At 24.7% G+C, this 25,570-nt stretch overlaps 1 protein-coding gene across 6 annotated transcripts; it reads right to left on the bottom strand.

The window, feature by feature from the left end:
- Nucleotides 1–975: 975 nt before the first annotated feature.
- On the bottom strand, nt 976–25,570 carry LOC132917422 (uncharacterized). 6 transcript variants are annotated; one of them, XM_060978154.1, is made up of 42 exons: nt 25,327–25,570; nt 17,239–17,385; nt 17,088–17,159; nt 16,555–16,631; nt 16,339–16,470; nt 16,049–16,159; nt 15,373–15,465; nt 15,200–15,304; nt 14,786–14,977; nt 14,396–14,566; nt 14,114–14,224; nt 12,849–12,914; nt 12,351–12,455; nt 11,966–12,145; nt 11,577–11,747; nt 11,296–11,406; nt 11,052–11,207; nt 10,871–10,990; nt 10,688–10,768; nt 10,530–10,613; nt 10,219–10,320; nt 10,047–10,148; nt 9,844–9,984; nt 9,705–9,776; nt 9,530–9,622; nt 8,851–8,875; nt 8,547–8,788; nt 7,446–7,577; nt 6,795–6,984; nt 6,503–6,728; nt 5,666–5,875; nt 5,375–5,575; nt 5,100–5,300; nt 4,917–5,024; nt 4,576–4,787; nt 4,305–4,511; nt 2,970–3,175; nt 2,803–2,897; nt 2,466–2,623; nt 2,144–2,392; nt 1,814–2,020; nt 976–1,623 (listed from the first exon to the last, which is right to left on the bottom strand). In XM_060978154.1, exons 2-42 carry the CDS (start codon nt 17,290–17,292, stop codon nt 1,318–1,320), a joined length of 5,877 nt encoding a protein of 1,958 aa, XP_060834137.1. In that variant the 5' UTR covers nt 17,293–17,385; nt 25,327–25,570; the 3' UTR covers nt 976–1,317. The 6 variants fall into 6 exon arrangements, with proteins under 6 accessions (XP_060834137.1, XP_060834138.1, XP_060834136.1 ...); XM_060978155.1 differs by having other exon boundaries at nt 5,654–5,875; nt 14,786–14,965; XM_060978153.1 differs by having other exon boundaries at nt 5,654–5,875; nt 25,327–25,569.

Below are 25,570 nucleotides of genomic sequence, written 5' to 3'. Positions count from 1 at the left end.
ATGCAAATAAGATTTGGTATTTGAACTATAAGTCAAAACAAATTTTGGCCAAACCCATTTTATTATACGGTGTAGCAAAAATAACATGCAAATGCATTAAATTCACAGCCTTGATTATAAATAACTAGATTATTTAACAATATTCACTATTTTCAATGGAAAATTGAATTTTTAATATTGTTAGACAGGCGCGAACGCAGGAAACAATTTCGGTGGAGGTTTTTAAAAAAATGTACATAAATAGCATACTATTCATTTGCAGGTCAGGTAATTTATTTTTTGTTCCTGATATTTCAGAGGGGATGATTTAAACCCTTTAATTGAATATGAAAATTAAAAAATGAACAGTTACTACGCACACATTAACATGATTCGTATGTACATACTGTCTACATCGAACTTCTTAAAAACGATCTGTATCTAATCTACTCAAGAAAAATGTATACCTGATATATTATTAATAATAATAATTTGATATTTACAAATGTTGTCAGGGTGATAATTATTTTTTTTTTTGAATTTTTCTATGTGTGTACTGCGGGTCATGATGTAAATGTATGTAAGTAATCATTTTTTAATTTACATAATCAATTAATATATTTAAAATGTTTTAAAAATTGTTTTTTATGTTAGTTATTTTTATACCAATTACCCGCAACTGGATACAAATGATAAACGCCTATATAATAAGATCAGCGTTGTGTAACTGTCAAACTACAGCTTGTATGTCAATAAATTATCATCTACTATCTACACGTAAGAATTGTCAACCCAATTTATTTTATAAACAATATAACAAGTATAGTGGAAACACAGTTTTATTTATACTGCAACGGGAGGACTTTTTTTCCGGGGCCTTTTTTTCCCCGTTTGCCGTTAAGTTGTGACAATAGGATCAACTATTGATGTTTAAGGTATAATATACAATTATAATATACATTATTATATTCACTTGATCATGATAATACACACAAATGGTGTTAAATTGTCTTTAATAACAATTCAACGAGATCTTATTACTCTTATTTTGACAAAATAAATAAATTAAGACATTTTTTTATGAAATTCTTATTCAGTCTGTATATACTTAAAATCAAAATATAAATATAGTATGACTTACAAATATTTAAATAACACAGCTATTATAGAAACAGTAGATTACTAAAATAATATAGTATATAATTTATAAAAAAACAAAGTACATTTATAAAACTTATCTATTTAATAATATGACAATCAACCAAAATAAATTTTAGAAATATAAAGTATAAATATAATATCAAACATAATTTTCTAAGAAAAAATAGTTGAATGTGTTCACTGGAATTGAAAAATCTGTTTTAAATCATCCAATGTTATTTTGGATGTAATTGCACTGGTACCCTCAAATAAATTATCAGCAATTTGTAATTTCTTAATCTGAATGTCGAGTATTCTTTTTTCAATCGTATTAGAACATATAAATTTATATATATTCACTGTTTTTTTTTGGCCTACTCTGTATACTCTGTCACTAGCCTGTGCTTCCATTTGAGGGTTCCAATGAACATCCATAAGGAACAAATGATTTGCCACCATGAGATTAAGACCGACACCTCCAGCTTTCAGTGACAGCAATAAAATCTTAAAAGTAAGAAAACAAATTGTAGAAACAAACACTAATAGAGCAGCATTTCATTGGCAAAATATAATTAATAAACCAATTAATTATATATCATTATCTTTTTTTAAAACTCTAAATGAATACATTCATAATAACATTTAAATTATTTTCAACATATCAAAATTTAAAAATTAAATAGGTATTTTTTACCTGTGGTCCTCCATCGGGGTTATTAAATTCCCGAATGATTTTATTCCTTTTAACGATAGGAATGGCTCCAGAAAACATTTCCGTTTTATAATGAGCCAAATTTTTCCTTATTAAATATAAAAAGCTCGGCCATTCCGAAACAATTATGGCCTTATCTGTTCCACCGATTAATATATTTTTTTTTACCAAATCACAAATAACTTTTATCTGTGAAAATAATTTAATTATTAGCTAATAGTATATATAAGTCATACAACAATTTCTGATTTCATATTTATATAATAATATTTTATTAAGTATAATGATAATGATAACATTCTGAACATGTACTTTGGTAGAAATCCAAGTTTTTTTGAAAATGTTATTGTCACTGTTTAATTCAGGATTTTTCTTATCAGGTTCTTCATTAAGTGTAAGGTGACTCATAAGTCTTGATAAGTCAATAATGTTTGGACAGTCAACTGTTTCGGTGTTTTCATTATAAAATGAATCACTATTAGTTAAACCACATTCACTAACTTCATTAAAATCTTCTGGGATACTCTCTACGTCTTCATTAATATTTCCTTCATTTATAGGCTATAAAAACAATAAGGCAAGACGGATGTTTAATAAATTTATTTTCAAATTTTTAATTATTAATACCACTCACTCCCTTAATTAAAGCTGGATGGCAACAAATTTGTCTCAATCTTAAAAGTAACACCAATATATGATATGTTTGTATTTCCTCAATATTCTTGAACTTTTTGAACAACATAAGTAACTCAGGGTGATCTTTGAAAATTTTGTCTTTATCTTGACTTTGTTCTGTAAATACATAACCAATTTAATATTATAAATATTCAAATATATTAAGTTTACATATTGTGAAGAACATTACAAAAATAAATAAATGAAATAAAATTATATTTAAAATAAACATTTGTAGCGCTAAAATAAAAAAAAAACAATAAATTAGATAATTTAAAAAAAATTATACAAATTACCTTGAAAATATTGAACTTTACTTTGTACTTTGATATTAGAGTCAAATACTTTTTCTTTTGCTGCTTTATCATACAGATATGTAGCAAAAAGATTACTGGAAAAATAAATAACATTAGTGACTATTTCTTATTATTGATCCATAAAATTAAAACTGATTATTTATTACCTTGAAAATTGAAGTACTTTTTCATAAGCACTTCGTTCTTCTTTTGATAATTCAATTTCAATTTCATGAACTTTTTTAGAAGGTATTTTGAATGTTGTGTATTTGGAAAGTTCTTGTTTTGTTCGACGAAGCATTAATGTTTTAACGAGCAAGGATAACCTATGTCTCCCAGCATCATCATTATTGCCAACCCACCTCTTCCAGACCTTCAAAATTTAAAAAATTAATATTATTGTAATCACAATTCCCGAATTCATATAAAAATAATATACAATAACTTAACTTTGACAATATTTGTTGGATAATCAAAATTAGTTTTCAATCGGAGGGTACTAATCTACTGTATTAGGAATCGAGTGGGTCATTGTAATGAATGTGTTAAATTTGAATTCAATGAGATATATTTTTGAATACAAAAAATAATTCTGAGCAAAGACAGTCTATCAGCTTGTTAAACATTAAGAATATTTCATGTTGTTTTTTTATATTACTATTAAAGAAATTTTACCAAAAGCACAAAACAGATTTGAAAAGATCATTGTGTGTGTAAAATATAATATAGACATAAAAGTTTTATCCCCCCCCTCAAGTAATGTTTTTGAACTATAACAAAATAATGAATATTATTATTCATAGCTAAAATGTTTAATTTTGAGAAAATCTGAAATTATAATGCTTGTTTTTTTTTAGATTTTTTGGTTTTAGTAAAAACTACTTATGATTAACTTTGTATTCAGTTTTTTTGCCTTAGCTATAAAAATTGCACATTTTATTAATTTTCAAATGCAAAAAAATTTGAAAAACACTCAGATTTTTTGTTTTAAAGTACAAACTATACTCTGTTCACAGGACTGAGTGGTGGACAAAAACTCATTTCCTCCCAACTACAATACCTAAAGGCTATACTTAAAACCTGCTGCTTTAGAACTAAAATTAGACAATGTATAGTTTAAGTTTTGAACAGGTGATTTATTAAAGAATGCTTGCATTCATGTCATTCACATGTGCGAAGTGATCCTGTGATCTTAGCAAACAGTATATAAATCTAATCTGATGACTTATCGTATATATACAAAAAAAAAGATTATGTGTAAAATCAATACATTCATTACTCCCCACTCAGAATATCTAAAATACTAACTATTTTATTTAATTTTTAGTCTATGCGAAGACTCTGAATAATAACTAATATTCACATTAAAATTATCAAAATTCAATTACAATGTGCATGTGCACATAGAAATTGTTTAAAAATAGGTAGTTTTTATTATTGTTATTTATTTATAAAAATAATTTAAAAATTGTCATTTTAAAAGAACATGTTTTTATACTTACATTCCAATCATCAAATGGATGACAACGAATAAATTTTAGAAGAGTAAAGAAATCAGCTTCTTTATTATGAATCGGTGTTCCTGTTATAGCCCACCGATATATAGATTTTGTCTTACAAACGGCAAAAGACGTTTGTGTCTTTTTATTTCTTATTTGATGAGCCTCGTCCAATATGATTCGCCTCCATTTAATAAAGAATAATGGACTCTGAAATTATTAAGATTATTATCATACATCAATTTTTTATAATTCTTACAAAATGTTTACTAACAGAATCATTTTTTTTTTTATAGTCCCACATTATTATATTATATGATGTCATTACAACATCATATTTAGCTAATTCTATAGCAGCTATATTTCTATTTATGCTATTAAACTTGGCAACTTTTAACAATCCTGGTTTCAATTTGGTCTTAAATTCATTTTCCCATTGACTTAATAAGGATGCCGGACAAACAATCAAAGTCCCACCAATTATAACTACAAAAATATAGTAAACAATATGAAAAATAACATCATTTTTCTTTAAATGAATAAATATCTAAAATCTTTATTATACTTATTAATTTAACCAAATTTTAATAATATATTCATTCAATAAAATTTTACCATCATTACTTCTGTTGTCAATAGACACTATTGATAATAAACTGTCTTGTTTTTCTTTCAAAACCAATGATATCATGGTGAGCGTTTTACCTAAACCCATGTCATCCGCTATAACATAATATAACCAATTTAATATAATATTATAAATAAATCATTATCAATACTTTTCGTATATATTATTACCTAGTATTCCGCCGCATGGCTCTTGACTTTCTCTCCAACTTAGCCAAGCAATAGCATGTTTTTGATGTGGCATTAGAGACACAACTAACCCTTCTGGGTCTTCCATCAATATACCAGATGATGGACATGTATCTAAAGACTTATGTAAAACCTCTAAGACATCTAATGTCATTGTTTGTTGAGTTAAATATATGTTCAAAGCTGAAATTCCAAAATTATTACATTAGTATAACTATACATTAATTTAATACTATGAGAATAAGTAAAAATATTGCCTTTTTCACTCATAGTATGGATATTTGTATCCGCTGTTGCTTTTTTTGCCAATGCACTTCGAGAATTAGTAGATTTTTCTAAAGACTGAGATATATAAGGTGAGATGACTGATTCATTCATATCCAATTTCTCATCAAATTTATTAAATAATTTTTCATTCTTAATAATTTCTTCTAAATATTTTTTTTTGTTAACCTCGCCTAAGCATAAACAATTTTAATTAATGATTCAAATTTAAATTTTACATCTTATCAGTTAGTTCAATAGGTAATACATACTAATTAAATTACTTTTATCCATATCAAAACTACTAGATTGAACTGTATTTATTTTAGCTATCTCCTCACAATTGAATTTGGATATTGTTTCGGATTCATTATTTTTAAAGGATTTTTGAGATTTTTTTATAGTTAACTCATGCATAGAAATTGACTTATTTTTATTGTTTTGATTATGTTTTTCATTTGAATCTTCTAAATTTTGTTCCTCATTAAAATTACCTGCAAATAATTAATTTGTATTTTGTTATTAGTAAACTGTTTTATAAATACAGTAAAATTTGTTTAAGGTGCTCTTTGTGGGACCAACTCAAAAGAGCTTCTTAAAAAAGTGGTCAAAATATTGGACTTATTTAGTGAATTCCTAATTCATCAGCATTTTTTTTTTTGTTTTCTCCATATATTCTCAGTGTATTTTTTTTTTTAAAATCAAAAGTACTTTATGTTTTACACCACTAGAACTGGCCATAATCATTACAAAAAATGTGCCAATAAACTGCCTAACACTATTTAATTAAACATTTAATACACTTTTATCAGTTGAAATTTCATAAATATGATAAAATAAAATAATACAAGTAAATAAGTAAAATTTCTATTTTTATAATTAAACAATTATTATGATAATTTATTAATAACTGATCAAAAGAGCATCTTAAATGATAAGAAAAGAGAAAAACAGATCATTTTAAAACAGGTTGTTTTTACATCAAGAAGTATAAAAAATGTTTAGGGATAGGCAAAAACCGTCTTCAGCGAGAATTGCCTTAAGCAAGAGCAACTTAAGTGCATTTTACCGTACAAGTTGATCATACTAAAGTATTAATAATTAGTATTAAAGTAATTCACCTTGATCTGCATACAAATTAGATTGAATCGTATTAATATTATCTATTGAAACATTAAAACTAGGTATTGTATTGCTAGCAGTAATTTTCAAATTTGAATCGTTTAAAATTTCCAACTTATTATCAGCATCAGGATTTATTGCACAACATTGAATATCATTTTTTAAGATAGAAACTTCAGGTTTATCATGTAAAATTTGTTTCTTAGCCATACTGGTACTTAAAATCTATAAAATAAATCTATTCATTCATGTTTTACACATTTTAAACTTGTTATGATATAATTATATTACCTGACCATACTGATGATCATGACTAGGTGAATAAATAAATGGAACTGGAGTCTCCACAACATTACTCAAATTATTACAACTCTCAGAGGAAGAACTTAAATGTTGAATTTTTGAATCATTATCATATAAAGTTTGTTCATTATTAATTTTATTGGTTGCATTCAATCTGTCTTGATTTTTAACAAAAATGCTAGAAATTGTATCAAATAACATGATTAATTAATTATTAGTAATAACAAAAAAAAAAAAAAAAATTAATAAGGTACCTATAAACTTCTAAACATATATTTTACTATAAAAATATAACTTATTTAACCAAGTCAAACTATAAAAAAATAGGCAAGTAGATACATAACTTGCTCTACTGTTTGGTATGTGTTAAATCATGCATCCGCATGTGTTGTCTCCGTTTTACACACGTATGACATAGTAAATTTTTGTTTACTAGTTTCAATGTTAGAGTGAATTGACCTATTATCAAATTTTTAGGTATGAACATTATCTGTGTTCTCTCGTTGGTTTTTTTTACGATATTTTAATTTTTAAGTGAATTTTTTATACTAATTAAAATTTACTACACTTTAGCCTTAATACCTCATTCCATTAATCATTAAAATATATACAAAAAACTATATTTATAAAGTGTATTACCAATTATCTATTGAAGTATCTTTTTCAAAAGACAACAATATATTATCTTCTTCATCAGAATTTTCAATGCTGCTAATATCGCAATCATAGAAATATTTAACATTATCTTCATAATCTTTTGTAGAACTAGAACTTAATAAAAAAAAAAAACAATAACAATTAGTAAATTAGAAATTCACATACACAATAACAATTCTTTAATTTGAGTAATGAGTATTATATTATAATAATCCTTTTAAATTATAATTCAGGTTCCAAAACATTTATACTCAAATAGATAATAATAATTATACAGATACATTACAAATAAAATTATCTAGTAATAGTATTTTTTAAGTTTTTTTTTTAGAATTACTTTGATGAATGTGTTAGATTTTAGATTGATATTGATGTGTATGTTTACACATTTATCATAGATTATAAGCTATAGTAATACAAATGGTAGACAATAGTCACTCGGTAATTCAAAATTCAGGGGACCGAACTAAAAATTCAATTTATAGAAGTTTTTGATTTATCAGATGTATGAATAATTGAGAGGAAATAATAAATAATTCAAATTAAAGAGAGGAGAAATATTTTATTACATAATTGGAATTATTTTATTTATTATTTATCACAATCTAACTTATTATTTGATATTTACTTTATTATACATGCATTCATTTACAAACTCTAATATTTTACAGGACCTATGTTGAGACTAACTACATTTTATTCGATTTCAACAACTGTTTACCCATTACAGAGGTATATAATGGTAACATTATACGATTAAAGTATAAATTAAGAAAATGTAACTATATTATATTTTATACCAATAGGTAATCAATTTTTTTTTTTTTAATAGTATTATCTGTAGTTGTTGATTTAAGGACACTAATTCATGAACTATATAATCTCTATCAATAAATTGAATTAAATTTTCTTCAAATTAGACACATTCAAGATTTATACGATTAATTTGAGAGTACAGAAGAATTAATATAATTGTTAGGCATATTTCATAGTTTAATACTTATGTTAGTTATAACAAAAATAATTTATAAATTTAAAAATTAAAAATTTCAACAAATTACTAAAATATTTAAAATAAATTACCTCACAAAATTATTTATACTTTTAGATACTTCATTTATTTTTAAGCATGGAGATTTGCATTGAGGAACAACTTTTGTATCGCTGATATTATTTTCTAAATTATTCAAAGATGGGGAAATAGATTTTTCATGTTCTTCACATTCTATTCCATATTTTTTTAAATCTTTGCCAGACGGCATGAATAATAGAGATTCATCCGAGTTTTCAGAATCATTATTGGAACTTTCAAAACCTCGTTTTACCTGAATGGTAAAACATAATATTATTAATTGCACATGACATAATACAAGGAAATTATACTTACATCAATAGAATTGAATGACAAACTTCTGCAATACAGAATAAAAACAAAATAAATATACAATATACCTACAAGATTCCAACACATACTAAAAATATATTGCAAATATATTTTTTAATCTTTTTTTTTTCATAAACATTACGATTAAGTCTTATTTTTATTTGTATTTATTTATTTGGTTATATTAAATAAACTGGGATTATTTTTATGATAAAGATTTTAACTATTACTATAATTGTAGTTATTATTAATATGTGTAATCACTTATAAACATCCAGTGGCAAACTGGATGCTGGGATGTATTGGATTCATCCCAGACCCCCAATAATAACCAGTAGTATTTTATTAGTATACATTTTAGTATTTGAGTTAAAGTAATTAATTTAGATTAATATACAAAATAAATTAAGTAATAATTATTAAAAGAAACAAAATTGTAAATTACTCAAGGCATATAAAACAGATTATACTATTAATAATAGTCTATTATACTGTATAATACATGTTATTACTCTTTTATACCAAATTGATAGGTTCATATTTTTTATATTTTTGTTTTTATAACAAAAATAACTAATTAATTAATAAATAATTAATGATGTTTACTTAATTTTTAAATTTACTCCCAGATGCATCAATTTTATAGAACTTATAATTTAGGTATTAAAATAATTGTTCTCACCTTTCACATCGTTCATCAATTTCCTTATTATTAAATATTGTTTCATTATTTTCATAATTAATAGACATACTCAATTTGACTTCTTGATTTGATCTAATAGAATTTTAAACTCACAAATTTACTTATCTATAATTAATTAAATCTCTAATAAATAAACTATTCTTAGTATTCTTACCTTTTCCCGTGTTCTCTTGTTACCTCCAAAAAATCATTTTCATTCAGAAATGGTGTAGAAACACTAGAAACACTAACATATGATATAAAATATAAAGGTATTAATATAACATACAAAATAATGAAAATTAAATCAGTACTTTTCGTAAAAATAATCATCACAAGTTTCTGACACAGTTATTCTGTCTGAACAATCTTTATCCATTTCTAAATCATCTTTCTCTTTGTTAAGCATCTTTGAAAGCATTTCATCTTCATTTTGGATAGATCCTTTTAAAATACTGAAATATTTTGAACACTTCAATTTAATAATTTCCAAAAAAATCCAATTATTTGTTCTTACTTTATATTCTTATTTTCAGCATTAATTTTAGATGTACCATACCCATTTTCTAACATAGTTTCACCATCTACATAATATTTATTGTAATAATCGTAATCACAACTAAAGGATAAAACAATATACAATTTTAAAATAAACTATCAACAAATTAAATTTTAGTATATTATCATACATTGTTGATTGAGAATAATCTTGACAATTTACATCAATCAAATCATCTACTATGTTTGACTGATCAATATTATGTTTTTCTTGATTGTTCAAAGTTTCAGAACTACATTTAACAGAAAATCATAGTTAATACAATGTTGCTAAGGTTAATATTATTGGCTATTATATTACAAATAAGGCCAATTTCACATGGGCGCGTACCATACACGACGTATAGTACGCGCACGTTTTCGGTTACATTGGTTAAATATATACGTGCCACTCCAAAAATAGCGTATATAAACTCAATGTACGGCCCTAATAGTGTCTTACCTTATACATATATTTTTTCGATCATCATCATGTTTATTTACCTCATTCAATTTATAATCTTGGATAATTGATTTTTCAATACCACTAGAAAACCACAACAATTTTTACTTATTAATATTTAAACCAACTAATTTATAGTAAAAAAAATATTAAATTACATTTTTTTATTGTTGTCTACAGAAAATTGAGTTAATTCTTCATAACTAGTTTCTATTTCAGAATTTATGTTCTCAAATAACCTAAGAAACAATCAATTTTCTTAAATTATAGATTTATTTCAAAGTGTTGCAATACTTTGTATGTTTTATATTAGTCTAAAAAGTATAAATAATAATTGTTACCTTTTACACTCCATTTCCTCATTAATTATAATTGTATAATCATCATCCGATATTATGATTTCATCATTTACACATTTAGTTAAATCAATAAAATAATCTTCAATTTCTATAGAATCATTTCTAACGGAGCAATAAAAAAAAAAAGATTAATATGAACATAAATATTTAATTATTATATTACCTAAAATCAAAATTAACTTCATAAGTTTGAGGCAATTCGCCACTATTCACTTCATAAGTTTGAGGCAATTCGCCACTATTCACTTCAATTTCAGTGTTAGAAAATTGTTCACATTGGTATATGCTACTTTCAGAACAACCATTTCTTAATAATAAGCTATTTAGAATAAGTTATACAGAATCAATTTTAAATATAAACAAGTTACATTGTTTATGACTTTAAAAATCTATGTATTTGTTCTCACCTTTGATCTTCAGAAGAAATACTATTTTTCTTATCATCTAGTACTGTTTCATTTAATACAATTGACATATGCAATTGTACTGCACGCTCTGGAATATTTTCTGAATCAGTGCTAAAAAATAAAAGTATGATCATATTATTTTAGTTTATAATTAAGATATTATTACATTTTATTAGCGTTATTTTCAACTAATAATGATATAGTTGTTTTATGCATCACTGTTAAATATTACACCTCATTAATAAACATAGAACTATAACATTAATAAAAAAATTTATTACAAATCATTATTATTGTGTTCATACATTTCAGACACAGTCTTTGTTAACTCATATTCTTGATTGGAGTTTGAAATTAAGCTTATTTTTTCTTGACAGGTTAAACTCTCATTAATACATATATCATCAACTGGTTCTAATATATTTTTAAAATCGTTAATATTCTTGGTTACACTGAAAAATTAAATATATTAATACATGTAATACTAAATGAAAATATTTTCAATTAGTTCATATAATACATGGTTTTTTTTTAATGTTATGTTATTATTGTAAATTCACATAAAAACATTGTATAACATAATCTAGAGTTCTTATATTACTAACCAGTCATAAATTGAACCATTCAAATTTTACATAATATAATTTTATATATATATTAATTTAATTACTTTAAAAAGCCAACACCAAAACTATTTGAAGAATCCAATGAAACAATGATATCTTCTATGGTTTGTTTAACAACTTCATCAACAGACTCTTCTTCGTAATAATCATTTTTATTCAATGTTATCCCCAAGCATATTTCATTTTCGTTATTTAACTCTGCTAAAGAGTTTTCAATTTCATCACTAAAAAAAACATTGGAATACATTAAAAAAATATTATCTTTATATAAATTTCAAACCACCTTGAAATTCAATACCCATGTAAATCAATCAATCTGAGTAACACTAATACAATCAATATTTAGATATTTAAAATATAAAAAAAAAAAAAAATACATATTTGTAAACACATAAAAATTAAATTTTAATTTCTTAATTATTGACTTACAAACTCGTATTGGTTTCTACTGAGTGGATTGAGTTATTATTTTTTGAACAATTCATTTCATAACAATCCAAAGAGTGAATAGTATTGAAAGAAACATCACGAATGCTAAATAAAAAAAAAAATTAAACCTATATAACTTAGTCTTCATAAAATTTAATTTTAAATAAATGATATAGCCTAAACTTAGCTTTCTATGGACCTAAATAAAAATAATTAGATTTTAATTTAATTATATATTATCTAAAATTAACTAATATCAATAAATACAAGCATTAATACACAAGATAAAAAAAAAGAAGAAGAATTTTGTAATTAAATTCTTCTTACACTATTATTGGTAGTAATAAAATATTTCTTATTTATATATTTTTTTACTATCTAGTTTAAAATTTGAAATACTTTTGAATTGTTAAACTAAGTTAATCTATTAGTTATTGCCTTAGTAAATATAAATATAAATAATAAATCAATAAGTTTTTAAAAAATGTATACAATTACTTTTCAGTTCCAAAATAAAACATGTTGGATTTATATTGATCACCGGTAATTAAATTTTTGAAATCCCTGAAAAAAAAATGTGTATACAAATTGAATTGTTAAGATTATAAAAATAACCTTTCACTTATTGCAACTTCATTATTTTCTATGGTTATAACATCGGATCCATAATAGAATTAGCTGATAAACTGTTATTATTTATATTGTCAGATACTTCAACAAGCATTATGAATACTTCTTTGTTAGATATCTAATAGAAGCTTCCATAAAATCATAATTTTCCAAAATTTAAAATATAAAAAATTTTTTTTTGCAATCGTTTACATTGCTATTAGTAAAAATTGAAACTGTCTAAATATTCTCATAGTATAAAAAGAAGGTAAGTTAGAACTGCTCTGTAGTATATTGGGTGTCAAGTCATCATTATAGGTGTTAACTTTGAATTCAATGATAAATCATTCTATAAAAAAACAATTCCAAGTGGAAATAGTCTATCAGCAAATATCACCGGGTCATAGTATATTTTTGATATACCTAGCTATTAGATTCATTTATTTTAAAACTAGTATTATAGTAGGTCGATATGTTTTTCAAAAATATTACATTTATTATATTTTTATAATATTAAATATATATTATACCATATTATATCAACTTATAAACTCAAAATTTAATTATATCTTTATGTAAATACTAAATACTATAATATAGTAAAAATAGACTTATATTATCTGTAAATAAATAATATTTTAAAATAAATCAAAAATGTTATGATGTATAATAAATAAAATTATTATTAATACAAAATACATACAAGTACATAAAAGTTTAAGTTCCCACAAATAATTTTTTTTTAAATAATTTCTTTCAAATTGAAACTATAAAATATAATTTTCATCATATATTTTTTAAATTGTATGGTTCTAATATGAACTAATTATGAAAAATCATGTACTAAATCTTCAAAGCTAACCAAATAATTATACATTGGTTATATTTTTAACTATAAAATAGTTTGTAATTGTTTACAATTATGATAACATTTGTCAAAGGCTAACATCAAATTTTATGAACTCTTGAATTAAATGTTCAAGCATTTTTATCCAGCATATAGTTTTTTATTGTATAATGAAAATTATATTAAAAACATTTGATTAATACTTCAAGTATGTATTATAATTTTTTTTGAAATACAATTATATATTAAAAATTGTTTAAGGAGAATTAATTATTTTATAGGTGAATATCAAATGGAAGATGAATACCTTTGATCTTCAGCAGAAATACTATTTTTCTTATCACCCAGTACTGTTTCATTTAATACAATTGACATATGCAATTGTACTGCATGTTCTGGAATATTTTCTGAATCAATGCTAAAAAATAAAAAGTATGATCATATTATTTTAGTTTATAATTAAGATATTATTACATTTTATTAGCGTTATTTTCAACTAATAATGATATAGTTGTTTTATGCATCACTGTTAAATATTACACCTCATTAATAAACATAGAACTATAACATTAATAAAAAAAATTATTACAAATCATTATTATTGTGTTCATACATTTCATACACAGTCTTTGTTAACTCATATTCTTGATTGGAGTTTGAAATTAAGCTTATTTTTTCTTGACAGGTTAAACTCTCATTAATACATATATCATCAACTGGTTCTAATATATTTTCAAAATCGTTAATATTCTTGGTTACACTGAAAAATTAAATATATTAATACATGTAATACTAAATGAAAATATTTTCAATTAGTTCATATAATACATGGTTTTTTTTTTAATGTTATGTTATTATTGTAAATTCACATAAAAACATTGTATAACATAATCTAGAGTTCTTATATTACTAACCAGTCATAAATTGAACCATTCAAATTTTACATAATATAATTTTATATATAATTTAATTTAATTACTTTAAAAAGCCAACACCAAAACTATTTGAAGAATCCAATGAAACAATGATATCTTCTATGGTTTGTTTAACAACTTCATCAACAGACTCTTCTTCGTAATAATCATTTTTATTCAATGTTATCCCCAAGCATATTTCATTTTCGTTATTTAACTCTGCTAAAGAGTTTTCAATTTCATCACTAAAAGAAACACTGGAATACATTTAAAAAATATTATCTTTATATAAATTTCAAACCACCTTGAAATTCAATACCCATGTAAATCAATCAATCTGAGTAAAACCATTGATCAATTTACATTACATTAATGTAAAAATTATTTTCAAGAAAACATTAATAAATTTTGAAATGAGATTTTATAAAAGAATAATACAGCATAATAATAAACAAAAATAGCTAAAATAAATAACTTACTCTTCGATTGTTTGGACTTTGCTGTGAATGTTGTCATCGTCATCAAAATTATATGATATTTCTAACAATTCCTTTATCTCATCGTTGGAAAGATTTTTAGTATTTCTAAAAAAATTTGTAATTCACATTTAGATCCAAACATCATAATAATTGATAGCAAAATCACAAATTACCTTTTAAAAATATCAACATCTTTTTGATAACTTTTATGTTTGTACTTCATTTTTTTACTGACATGTTTGGTTGTGTTAACTTTGTTGATAGACCTTTAAAAATTAATTTTACGATGATAATAATCTTGATTACATTTTTTTTTTTTAATGTTTAGTTACTCTTTGCTCATTTCTTTTTTTTAACATTATGAGCTTTTTGGGTTGATATAAATGAATTTCATTATTATACTTATAACAACTTTAAGGATTAGAAAATAAATATTATATTTTTGCTGTATGAACAAGGCTTGGACTTTATAAAAGTTAAATTAACTAAAATATACCTGGCAAAGAAAATAGTAAAAAAAAAAAAAATGTTTTTTTTTATATATTTTGTTAACATATATTATAAAACTACAATTTATAGAAAAACATAAAATAAATCTTTTAAACACAAATTAACAGAAATAGCAGCAAAACAAGACAAATACTACTAAGAATCTTTACATAAGATTTTATATTTGAATTCTTGTTGTATAAAACAATGGATATATAGGTTTTAATCCTGTTATTTTTAAATGCATTTAATAATAATTAACATTGTATAGAATCTAAGCCCTGTTTATGAATAAAAAAAAATAAAAATGTTCATAAGAGATAGTTTTTAAATTATTAATATATTATAATTTATAATTACCCAATACTGTTTTCATCCAAGTTAAAGGAGTCTGTACTCATTTCAATATCATATTTAATTATTTTGTTGGATGGCTGATACATAAACTCCTCATCATAGTTAACATCATTCCTAGTTATATTAAAAATCAATATTTTTATAACATAATTCATGACATATACAATTATTTATTAGAGTTTTGAAATTTTGAACCAAAATTAGTGTCTAGTTTACTCTTAAAGCTAAATATATTCACATTAGAATGAAATATATTATGTGTTTACAGTAAAAATTAGAGAAATCTAATTTACACTCGAGTTTTTTTTATGACATTCTGACTTGCAACCTTTTCAATGTGATCAATCTGCTGAGTTAAATGTTTGATTACGTCACTCTGCTGAGTTAAATGTTTGATTACGTCACTCAAAGATGGTTCAGAAGTTCTACAAATGAAATAATATTCAAAAAGTTTCAAATAAATGTAATATAGTTAGGAAACAATATTAATATAAATAAATAAGACTCACCGGCAAACAGAATTTGATTGATGAATTTGATCCTTGCAAAGTGTTACCCTATTTGTGGGTGTTTCAATTGTATGATCCTTTATTTTTATGATTAAAGTAAACAAAAAAAAAATTTTAATAAAAATGTTATATATTTTAATTTAAGTAAAGCAAGTTAATTTTTTTGAAAAATTTTATTTAAGGTTGTGATAATAGTATAATAAATAATTCAGTTAAATATTCAAAACGTGTTAAATATTTCATAAATTTGTCATGAAATTTGTATATTATATGTAACTTGGAGCATTTTTTAAATTATTGTCATTGCTTTTTAATAAATAAAAATAAATACTTTTCTTAATTTAAATCATCAAAAACTGCAATGCAAATAAATATTATTGAAAACAAAAACTTAATAAATAATAGTCTGAATTTTTTAGAATATGAGTAGGCCAATGAGTGCATTAATGTACCTATTTATTATTTTATATTTTTTTTGTCTGTATATTTCAAAAATAAATGTTCCTACTCTATAAAAAAGTAAAACTACTTACATTGCATTCATCTTCACATTCAGATATTGATAATTCTCTCTTTTTTTCAGTATTTAACTTAGTATCAATTACCTGAGAATAAGCCTCATATTAGATATAATATAATACCATTTTAATTTAATCACAAAATCAATTTAAATGTAGTACATACTTCATATTTTGAACAGGAAGGTATAACAATTTCATTAGGCATTTTTTCTGCCATTTTAAATTAAATACTATTATTGATATTTATAAATATGTGTGTATAACATTATATCAGTACAAATATAATTTATAGATTTAAGAAACTTGAGTCCTAAAAAACAAAAATAATAAACAATTTTAACTTCTAAAATTATAATATTTATAGGTAAATTTCAATGTTATTAGATAATATTATATAGGTAAGATAAGTCGCTAAACATGCTTGCTCATATTTTCTATCAATACTGAATATATTCAAATTGATTAAAATTTTCTTAATTTTTATATACGGGGTGATTTTTTTTATTATAAACCACTCATTATTTCAAAAAGTAATCATGTTTTTGAAAACATTTTTTTACATAGTTTCAAGTTTTTTACTTTTTTGAATGATAACATAGAATTTTAATTTCATATTCCAAAGCAGAATAATTTTTTGAGTAATTTGATACATAAATATCGAATTTAGGGCTAGTAGTTTATGAGCTACACGTATTTAAAGTTTAGACAAGCGGAGTAGTGGACAAACATTTTGCGGAGTACCATTCACTCCGCACACCTTAACTTTAAATATTTATAACTCATAAACTACTCGCCCTAAATTCGATTTTTATGTATCAAAATACTCAGAAAAATATTCTGCTTTGGGATATGAAATTAAAATTCTATGTTGCCATTCAAAAAAAAAAAACTTAAAAAAAATTAAGGAAAAAAAATATTTAAAAATATAATTTTTTAACAACTTGAAACAATATAAAAAAATATTTTTAAAACATGAATACTTTTTGAAGTAATGAGTGGTTCATAATAAAAGAATCACCCTGTATACCCGTCAACACTCAACACTATGTCAAACCCGGAGAGAACATCTTATAATAAAATACCTCCTTGTACACTTTCGAAACCATATATAAATTAAAAAAAACTTATGAATGACTCTGACAATCTCTTTGAAGCATTTTTTAAACATGTTGATTTGTATAACTTAATATATAATATTGTATTAATTTCAGTGGCGGCTCGCCGGGTGAGGCAAGTGAGGCACAGCCTCACCTGAAATTTACCATTCTAATAATTTATTATAAGCCTATTATCAGTATCTAATAATCTTTCAAAATATTAAAATAAACATAATTTATATTTTTTTTTTTAAATCGTAAAAGACAAAAGTTAATGGTAAAAAACTGATAACATACAAATTTGGCGCCTAAGTGCGAAGTACTGCGCCAGTACCGGTGTACGACACTACATACTCCACGACCCGCGGTCACAGCCATAGGAGAGTATACTACTGTAGTACTGTCTACTACCACTAGAGCGGGGCCGCGAAGTGACATGACGAAATATTATATGAATACTCGGTAGATGGTGTTTACGAAGCGAACCGATGAGGCCCGAGAGGCAAAAATTTTTATGCTTCAGTTAGGTATTGAAATAATAACATTATGTATAGTCTATTCAAAATAAGACCGGACCTCGGCGGCGACCAGTTTTCGTTCGCGACGGTCAGGCACCTCCCCCACCATAGATCGCGTGTCAGGCCGAGCTGCAGAAATAAGCCACGCCCATGCGCACAACTCGGCCGCCGAGGTCCGGTCTTATTTTGAATAGACTATAGTGGGGGTAAATTTCAAATTTAACACAATATCCATTATTATAGTTACCAACTCTCGATCTCTACTTCACAGCAGAGCGATACCCACTTGCCCACCTTTTTTATGTTATGTATGAATATTATATCTAGTAAATTAGTTTTTAACTTTATTTTTTTTTTTTTTTTATTTTACATTTTTATAATATACAATCTATTCCTGTGGAACAATAAGAATATGTGATAGTAGAATATTTAACATGATTGATTGATGGGAGGAGCTACCCAGTGGTAACACTGCCCTTGCGTGAGGTTACTGTTTTAAGTTTTTTTTTTTTTTTTTTTTTTTTGAATCGTTTATTTTTATTTAGTTATTAAGAAGATCACGGCACCAATCTCTTTAAAGCCTTCTGGGGGGGTTTCCAGGAATTGTGAGGGAGGATAGGTTTGAGATAAGTGGGTTGGTATGGGAGGGGAGCTTAGAATGGAAACGTTTGTAATAGGTAACTGCTTCTTCATGAACTGTTTTGATTTTTAGGTCAGTGTGTAAACTGTAAAGTTAAGTTAGAGATGTACGGTTCAGAATTTGTGATTTTGCGAAGAATTTTGTTTTGAAGGATTTGTATTTGATTTATGTTGGTTTTTTTAGCATTGCCCCAGAGTTGGAGGCCGTAGGTCCACATTGGTTTAATAAGGGATTTATAAATTAGGAGTTTGACATTTAGAGAGGTATGTTTGTTGTTTGAGATTAGGGTTTTAAGGAAGCGGAGACGTGCATTTAGGGCCAGTTTTTTAATTTTGATGTGGTGTGACCATGTTAGGCGGCGGTCAACTGTCAGGCCTAGGTATTTAGCCGATTGAGATGGTGGTATTAGAATATTGTCCAGGGAAACTGAAGGACAAGGAGGAATGCGAAGAGTGAAAGTCGTATGCTGCGATTTGGACTGGTTAACTTTGATACGCCATTTTTTATACCAGTCAGCCATGAGATCGAGATGGAGTTGTAGGTTTTGGGAAGCTATGTGAGGATTTTCGTGGATTGAGATAATAGCTTTGTCGTCTGCAAACTCCGCAACGGTAGTGTTTGGAGAGGTGGGTTGATCCGACGCGTAAATGTTGAACAAGGTGGGAGAGAGGATACCCCCTTGAGGAACACCTGAGTTGATTTTTGCTATATCCGATAGGGATGTACCAACTCTGACCTGAAAGTAGCGATCAGTTAGGTAGGATTTGATTAACAGGTAATAGGTTGGATGGAATATTGGCTTAATTTTGTATAGTAGTCCTTCGTGCCACACCCTATCAAAAGCTTGGGATATATCCAAGAATACGCAGGAGCAATAACTTTTTTTTTCAAGGGAGAAACTTTATTTTAAAAATTTTAATAGTTGTTTGATTATCCGCACTCATGTGCGTAGGTAAGGGGGGGGTGTTCAAACACCCCCCGAAATTAAATAAAACAATTGTATTATTTAATACATACAAATAAATTATTCATAATTATATAATATAATCGATGATCTACTGTATTATGAAATATGAAGATCTAACGATCAAAAATTATTATTTTGGCAATAATGTAAAAATGTCTAATATTTATTGGTGGTAATTATTAGTTAGTGATAACACTTAAATAAAGGTATTAATAATAATATGGAATATGGATTTATATTGTATATTTGTATAATATCCTATTTCTAATAAATTATATTTCTGTATCTATATTTTTTTAATCTAAATGTATATAAATTTATAATTATTATTATTATAATTATTCAACAGTGTATGGTAACTCGTATTAGTAATTTGCGGAGCAATGAATGTATTTATTTTATTTTATTTTTATTTTATTTTTTATGGATAAAAACACGATAATAAATTGTCGATAAAATGCTTCAATTTTTAAAAATGGAGGTGATTTGATACCAAGAAGAATATTATTTACATCTATATTTACATTTTATAGTTCGTACTTTGGAGAGGTCAAAATTAAAAAAAAATGATAATTGGAAAAAACAAATAACAATAGGTACCTACTTGATTTTTACAAAAAGCCGGATTAACTTAGGTGCAAAAGAAGCTTTTGCTCTAGGGCGGCAAATGTTTGGGGGTGTCATATAACATTTGTAATACAAATATTAAATATTTTGCACATGTTTTTTTCAATGTTAAATCGAGTAATATTATATTTTAAAATATAAAATTATAAGCTATAACATTGAATAATGTATCCATAATATTATTAAGATGGACTAACGCATATAGTATAACAATGTTTTAGTAGTAATAATCACAGTTGAAAAATGAAACATTTTTAGTAATTACTTAAAAATTAATTTTTTAATTAAATAGGATAATAGAATGTTACACTAAACTAAATATCGATAAATTTGAATTTTTATTAAATTGAAAACGAATCATTAGATAACACTCGAAAAAAAAAGTAACAACCTAGTTGAATTTTATAATATAGATTTAGAAAGTGACTTGAGAGAAGAATTAATACAATTTAAAAGTATAATGGCAAATATTTCAGTTGAAAATAATAAATCATTTATTGCATGGCATAAAACTTTAATAGCATCATAATTAGAAACATCATTATTTTCCTAACATAGAATTTATTTTAAGAATTATCTGCATTCAAATGCTAGCGATGAACGTTCGTTTTCGGTTTTGAAAAGAATAAAAAATTATTTAAAATCATCTTTGACCAAAAGAAAATGTCAGATTTGGCAATACTGTATTACTGTGCATCGAGTCTGAAATAGTTAGAGAAATTAAGTGAGAGGAAATTGTTAATAAATTTGCTATAGTCAAATCGAGGAAAAAACATATTAATTGTTAAAAATTGGTATTGGGCTTTTTTCTTTAAATTATGTTGTACTTATTTTAATAATCATTATAATGAGTGTGTAGATGTATTAATTAAAGATTTAAATAATTTGGCGTTTTGAACTTGTAGTAGTTATTTACGTAATAATATAATGTACCAATTGTATTTTTATAAAATTGTATAACAGATTCATATAAATATATATCTCTATTTTTAAGCTACCTATAGGCATGAGAAATTTTCAATGTTTACTTAGTTTTTTTTTATAAATGTCAATTTGGTTAAAAATGCTTAAAAATGTAATACATAGCGCATCATTTTTTTTTTCGTTTATTTAAAATAATTTACAATCTATACAAAAATTAGTACAATAAGCAAATTTGATATCTTATAATGGTTAGTGACAGGAGATTAACATTTATGGGCAGGCACTCAGCAGTACCACCCAACCGGGTACATTTTAAATATTATTATAATTTTTATTTTTTATTTTAGTAGGTCTCTAGGCCACTGTCTTTTGAGTCTTCTGCGTACATTACCAGGAAGTGAATTTGAGGACTGTTGTTTTATTAATGGGTTAATGTGATAGTTTAAGTTGTTGTGAAATTTAGAGTAATATAATTTTGCTAATTGATTGAGTGTAGACATTTTTAGGTCTTTATGAAGATAATTGTTTGTGAAGTACCAAGGGGAGGATGTTATTACTCGTAGGCAGATGGATTGGAAGGCCTGAAGCGTTTTGATATTAGATGGCATTGCAGTGCCCCACCATAACTGTATACTGTATGTCCAAACTGGTCGGATTATCGATTTATATATGATAAGTTTATTGGATAGGGAAAGTTTGGATTTTAAGAGTGGTCTAAGGATATGAAGTCTAGAGTTAACAGTTTTACGTTTATGTTTAATGTGTGGGCTCCAGGTTAGTCGTTTATCTAAAATTAGACCAAGATATTTTACTTCGTTTGCCGTTGGAATTATTAAATTATTTAGTGTAACAGGTGGAGCATCGAGATTTTTTAATGTGAAGGTTACTTGGACAGATTTAGTTTCGTTTATTTTGATTTTCCACCTGTTTGCCCATAGGCTGATCATATATCATATAATTTTCTCAAATATTTTAGAAAAGGTTGGGAGAAGGCTTATAGGTCTGTATGAGGCAGGATCTTGTGGCGGTTTGTTGGGTTTAGGGATTAAAATAACGACCGAGTATTTCCAAGTGCTTGGAAAGTATGATAGTCTGAAGATGGCGTTAAATATGTGTGATAAAAAAATAATGATTTTATTGGGTAAGTTCACAAAGCGCATCATGTTATTAATTTTGATTGATTATTCTAAAAATATCAAAAATCTGTAATCAGAATATTTTTATTTAAGCGCTTAAAGTTAGAATTTTGACAAAATTCATTATAATCGCGAATATAATATTAGTTTTTAGTTAGAAATTCAAGTGAAAAAAAATTGTAACAGAAAGCCAAATCAATTTTTTATGAGGATTTCAAGTTTGAATTTTAACGAATTTCGATATTCAACTGTAAAATAATTATTGCCTAAATATCCATAGATATAGATAGCATATGGCTAGGAATGTCTTTTATTTTTACTAAATAAAAAAAAAAAAATTATTTCTCAATTATTGATATTTTATTGATTTCAGGAAAAAAAAAATAATTTTATGTTATTAATATTAAAAATACAATTTTTTTTTATATATGCATTTGAAGTTAGAATTTTGACAAAATTTGTCAAAATCACAAATACTTGCAAATTATTAAAAACTTTTTTTTTTGTAACAAAGTTTTAAAAATGTACAAGATTTTATATAAGTAGTTTAATATAACGAAACCATAAAATCTAAAAACTGTATAATGAGTATTGAGTAATGACAATTATTTTTTATGGATATTGCAAGTTTCAATTTGAACGAAATTACTTATTTAAACAATAAATCACGATGTATTAATTATTTTGTTATAATTTAAAAACTATATTTGTGGCAACTTATATTTATGCATTTTATTAAACGCTATGATATTTTTGATTTATTTTAAAATTATTATATATTTATAGGTACTATAAATCTATTGTTATTGTTTTGCGGTATTTACAAAAAGATATGAATTCTGTATTATATAATTTGAAATAATATTAATGTATAAATATATAATATATACTATTATAATAATTAAATACTAATAATATACTCGATAGTATGCTAATATTACTTTAATAGCGATATCAAAAAAAAACATGTCACTTGGTGATATAGGTTGACCATTTCCACATTCCGCTTAGAATCGTTATTTATCACACCTTATATCATTGAATTCAAACAGACCTATATTATAATAGTGACCCACACGATACCTAATGTACATCAGATCGAAACCCCTTACTTACCTTTTTATTTTAAATTTGATTTGATGTTTATTATTTATTACATTAATGAACATTTTTATCAAAGCCTTTACTCGTTTAATATTTTTAATAATTAGTAATTTCAATATTTTAAATATAATGTACTTGGTGAGTATTTTGTTTAAACATTAAATCGCTTTTAGTTTACAGTATTAAACTATTAACCCTACGATAGGCGCGCGGCTCACTATTGTGCGCCACGGATTTTAAATTATTAATAACAACGTGATGGTTATCATTATTGGAAATATTCTATTTTTAAAAAAAAAATTTGGAGTAAATAATTTAAAACAGTAATGCGCAGTATAATAATAATTTCGCTTTTTCGACATTCGGTATCAGAAGATTTAAATACAAAAAACCTATATAAGTACCATCAGTCAATTTTATTGTTTAATAAACAATATACATATTATAATAATTCTCGTAATAATTGATTAATAAATTTTATTAAAATAAATTTTATTCATAATCCAGTACATGCTTCATAAAATTAGTTATATTTATCATCCATAGGAAAACCACCTTAGGTTTAACAAAGGGCTACCATCACGTTTTCATTAAAATTATTTAGATATAAAATCACAAAAAAAAATTTTAAAAGAGAAGCTGTATACACCACGATTTTTCTCTGGGCCGATTATCTTAATTATATATTCATATAATAATTGAATTATTAGTACTATTATAAAAATATAGTCTTGATAAAATTCAATTTCGAAATTGTAATTAAAAATATTGTAACTACCTATATATTATGTATATTACATTAAGAAGTATAGTGTCATATTATAGAAAATAAATATTATTTAGATAAAAAAAAAATTAGCTTACAATTCAAGATAAATAACACAGTTGTAATTTGTACATGTATATAATTGTCTAATAATAAATGTATTTTATTAAAATAATATTAGAATTTTACATTTTGAATGAGACTATTAAATCAATATAAAAGATATTTATTTTTTTATTTAAAATAAACTGTGAAATTATAATTATTAAAAAAAAAAAAAATATTTATGTACCTATTTAATATAATATATTATTGGTACTCATTGCAATATTAAACAAAACAAAAAAATCAATAGGTAATTATTATTTTATAAATATATTTGTCATACAAACTACAAATAGTTTGGAATTAGCAACAATGTCAAGACAATTACAATTATGTTACAATATAATATTATATTCTGTCTACATACCTATTAACAATTCATCACGAGGACGGGAAGATATAAAGTAGGTAAACAAATTTCATAACTGCAGCAATATACAAATTTAACTTTAAATCATAAGTTACGAATAACGATTCTCAACGAACACTGTACCACACTAACTAGTGACTGGTAACTAACTATACCGTCACAAAACAGTAAAACACGATGACTGAATGACTGTATGAAACCTGATTACTGTCTACACAATATTATGGCTGTTTATGAGATA

The sequence above is a fragment of the Rhopalosiphum padi genome, chromosome 1, assembly GCF_020882245.1.
Source record: "Rhopalosiphum padi isolate XX-2018 chromosome 1, ASM2088224v1, whole genome shotgun sequence".
Lineage (NCBI taxonomy): Eukaryota > Metazoa > Arthropoda > Insecta > Hemiptera > Aphididae > Rhopalosiphum > Rhopalosiphum padi.
This window is presented reverse-complemented; position numbering and strand designations above follow the sequence as displayed.

Excerpts from the sequence above, each read along its gene's own strand:
- LOC132917422 (XM_060978153.1), bottom strand. The coding sequence starts at position 17,292 with ATGGCAGAAAAAATGCCTAATGAAATTGTTATACCTTCCTGTTCAAAA. Across the intron at positions 7,578-8,546 it reads AGTATAAATAATTTTGTGAG|TTCTAGTTCTACAAAAGATT; the intron begins GTAATTTATTTT and ends TTTTTTATTAAG. Across the intron at positions 3,176-4,304 it reads ATCCATTTGATGATTGGAAT|GTCTGGAAGAGGTGGGTTGG; the intron begins GTAAGTATAAAA and ends TAAATTTTGAAG.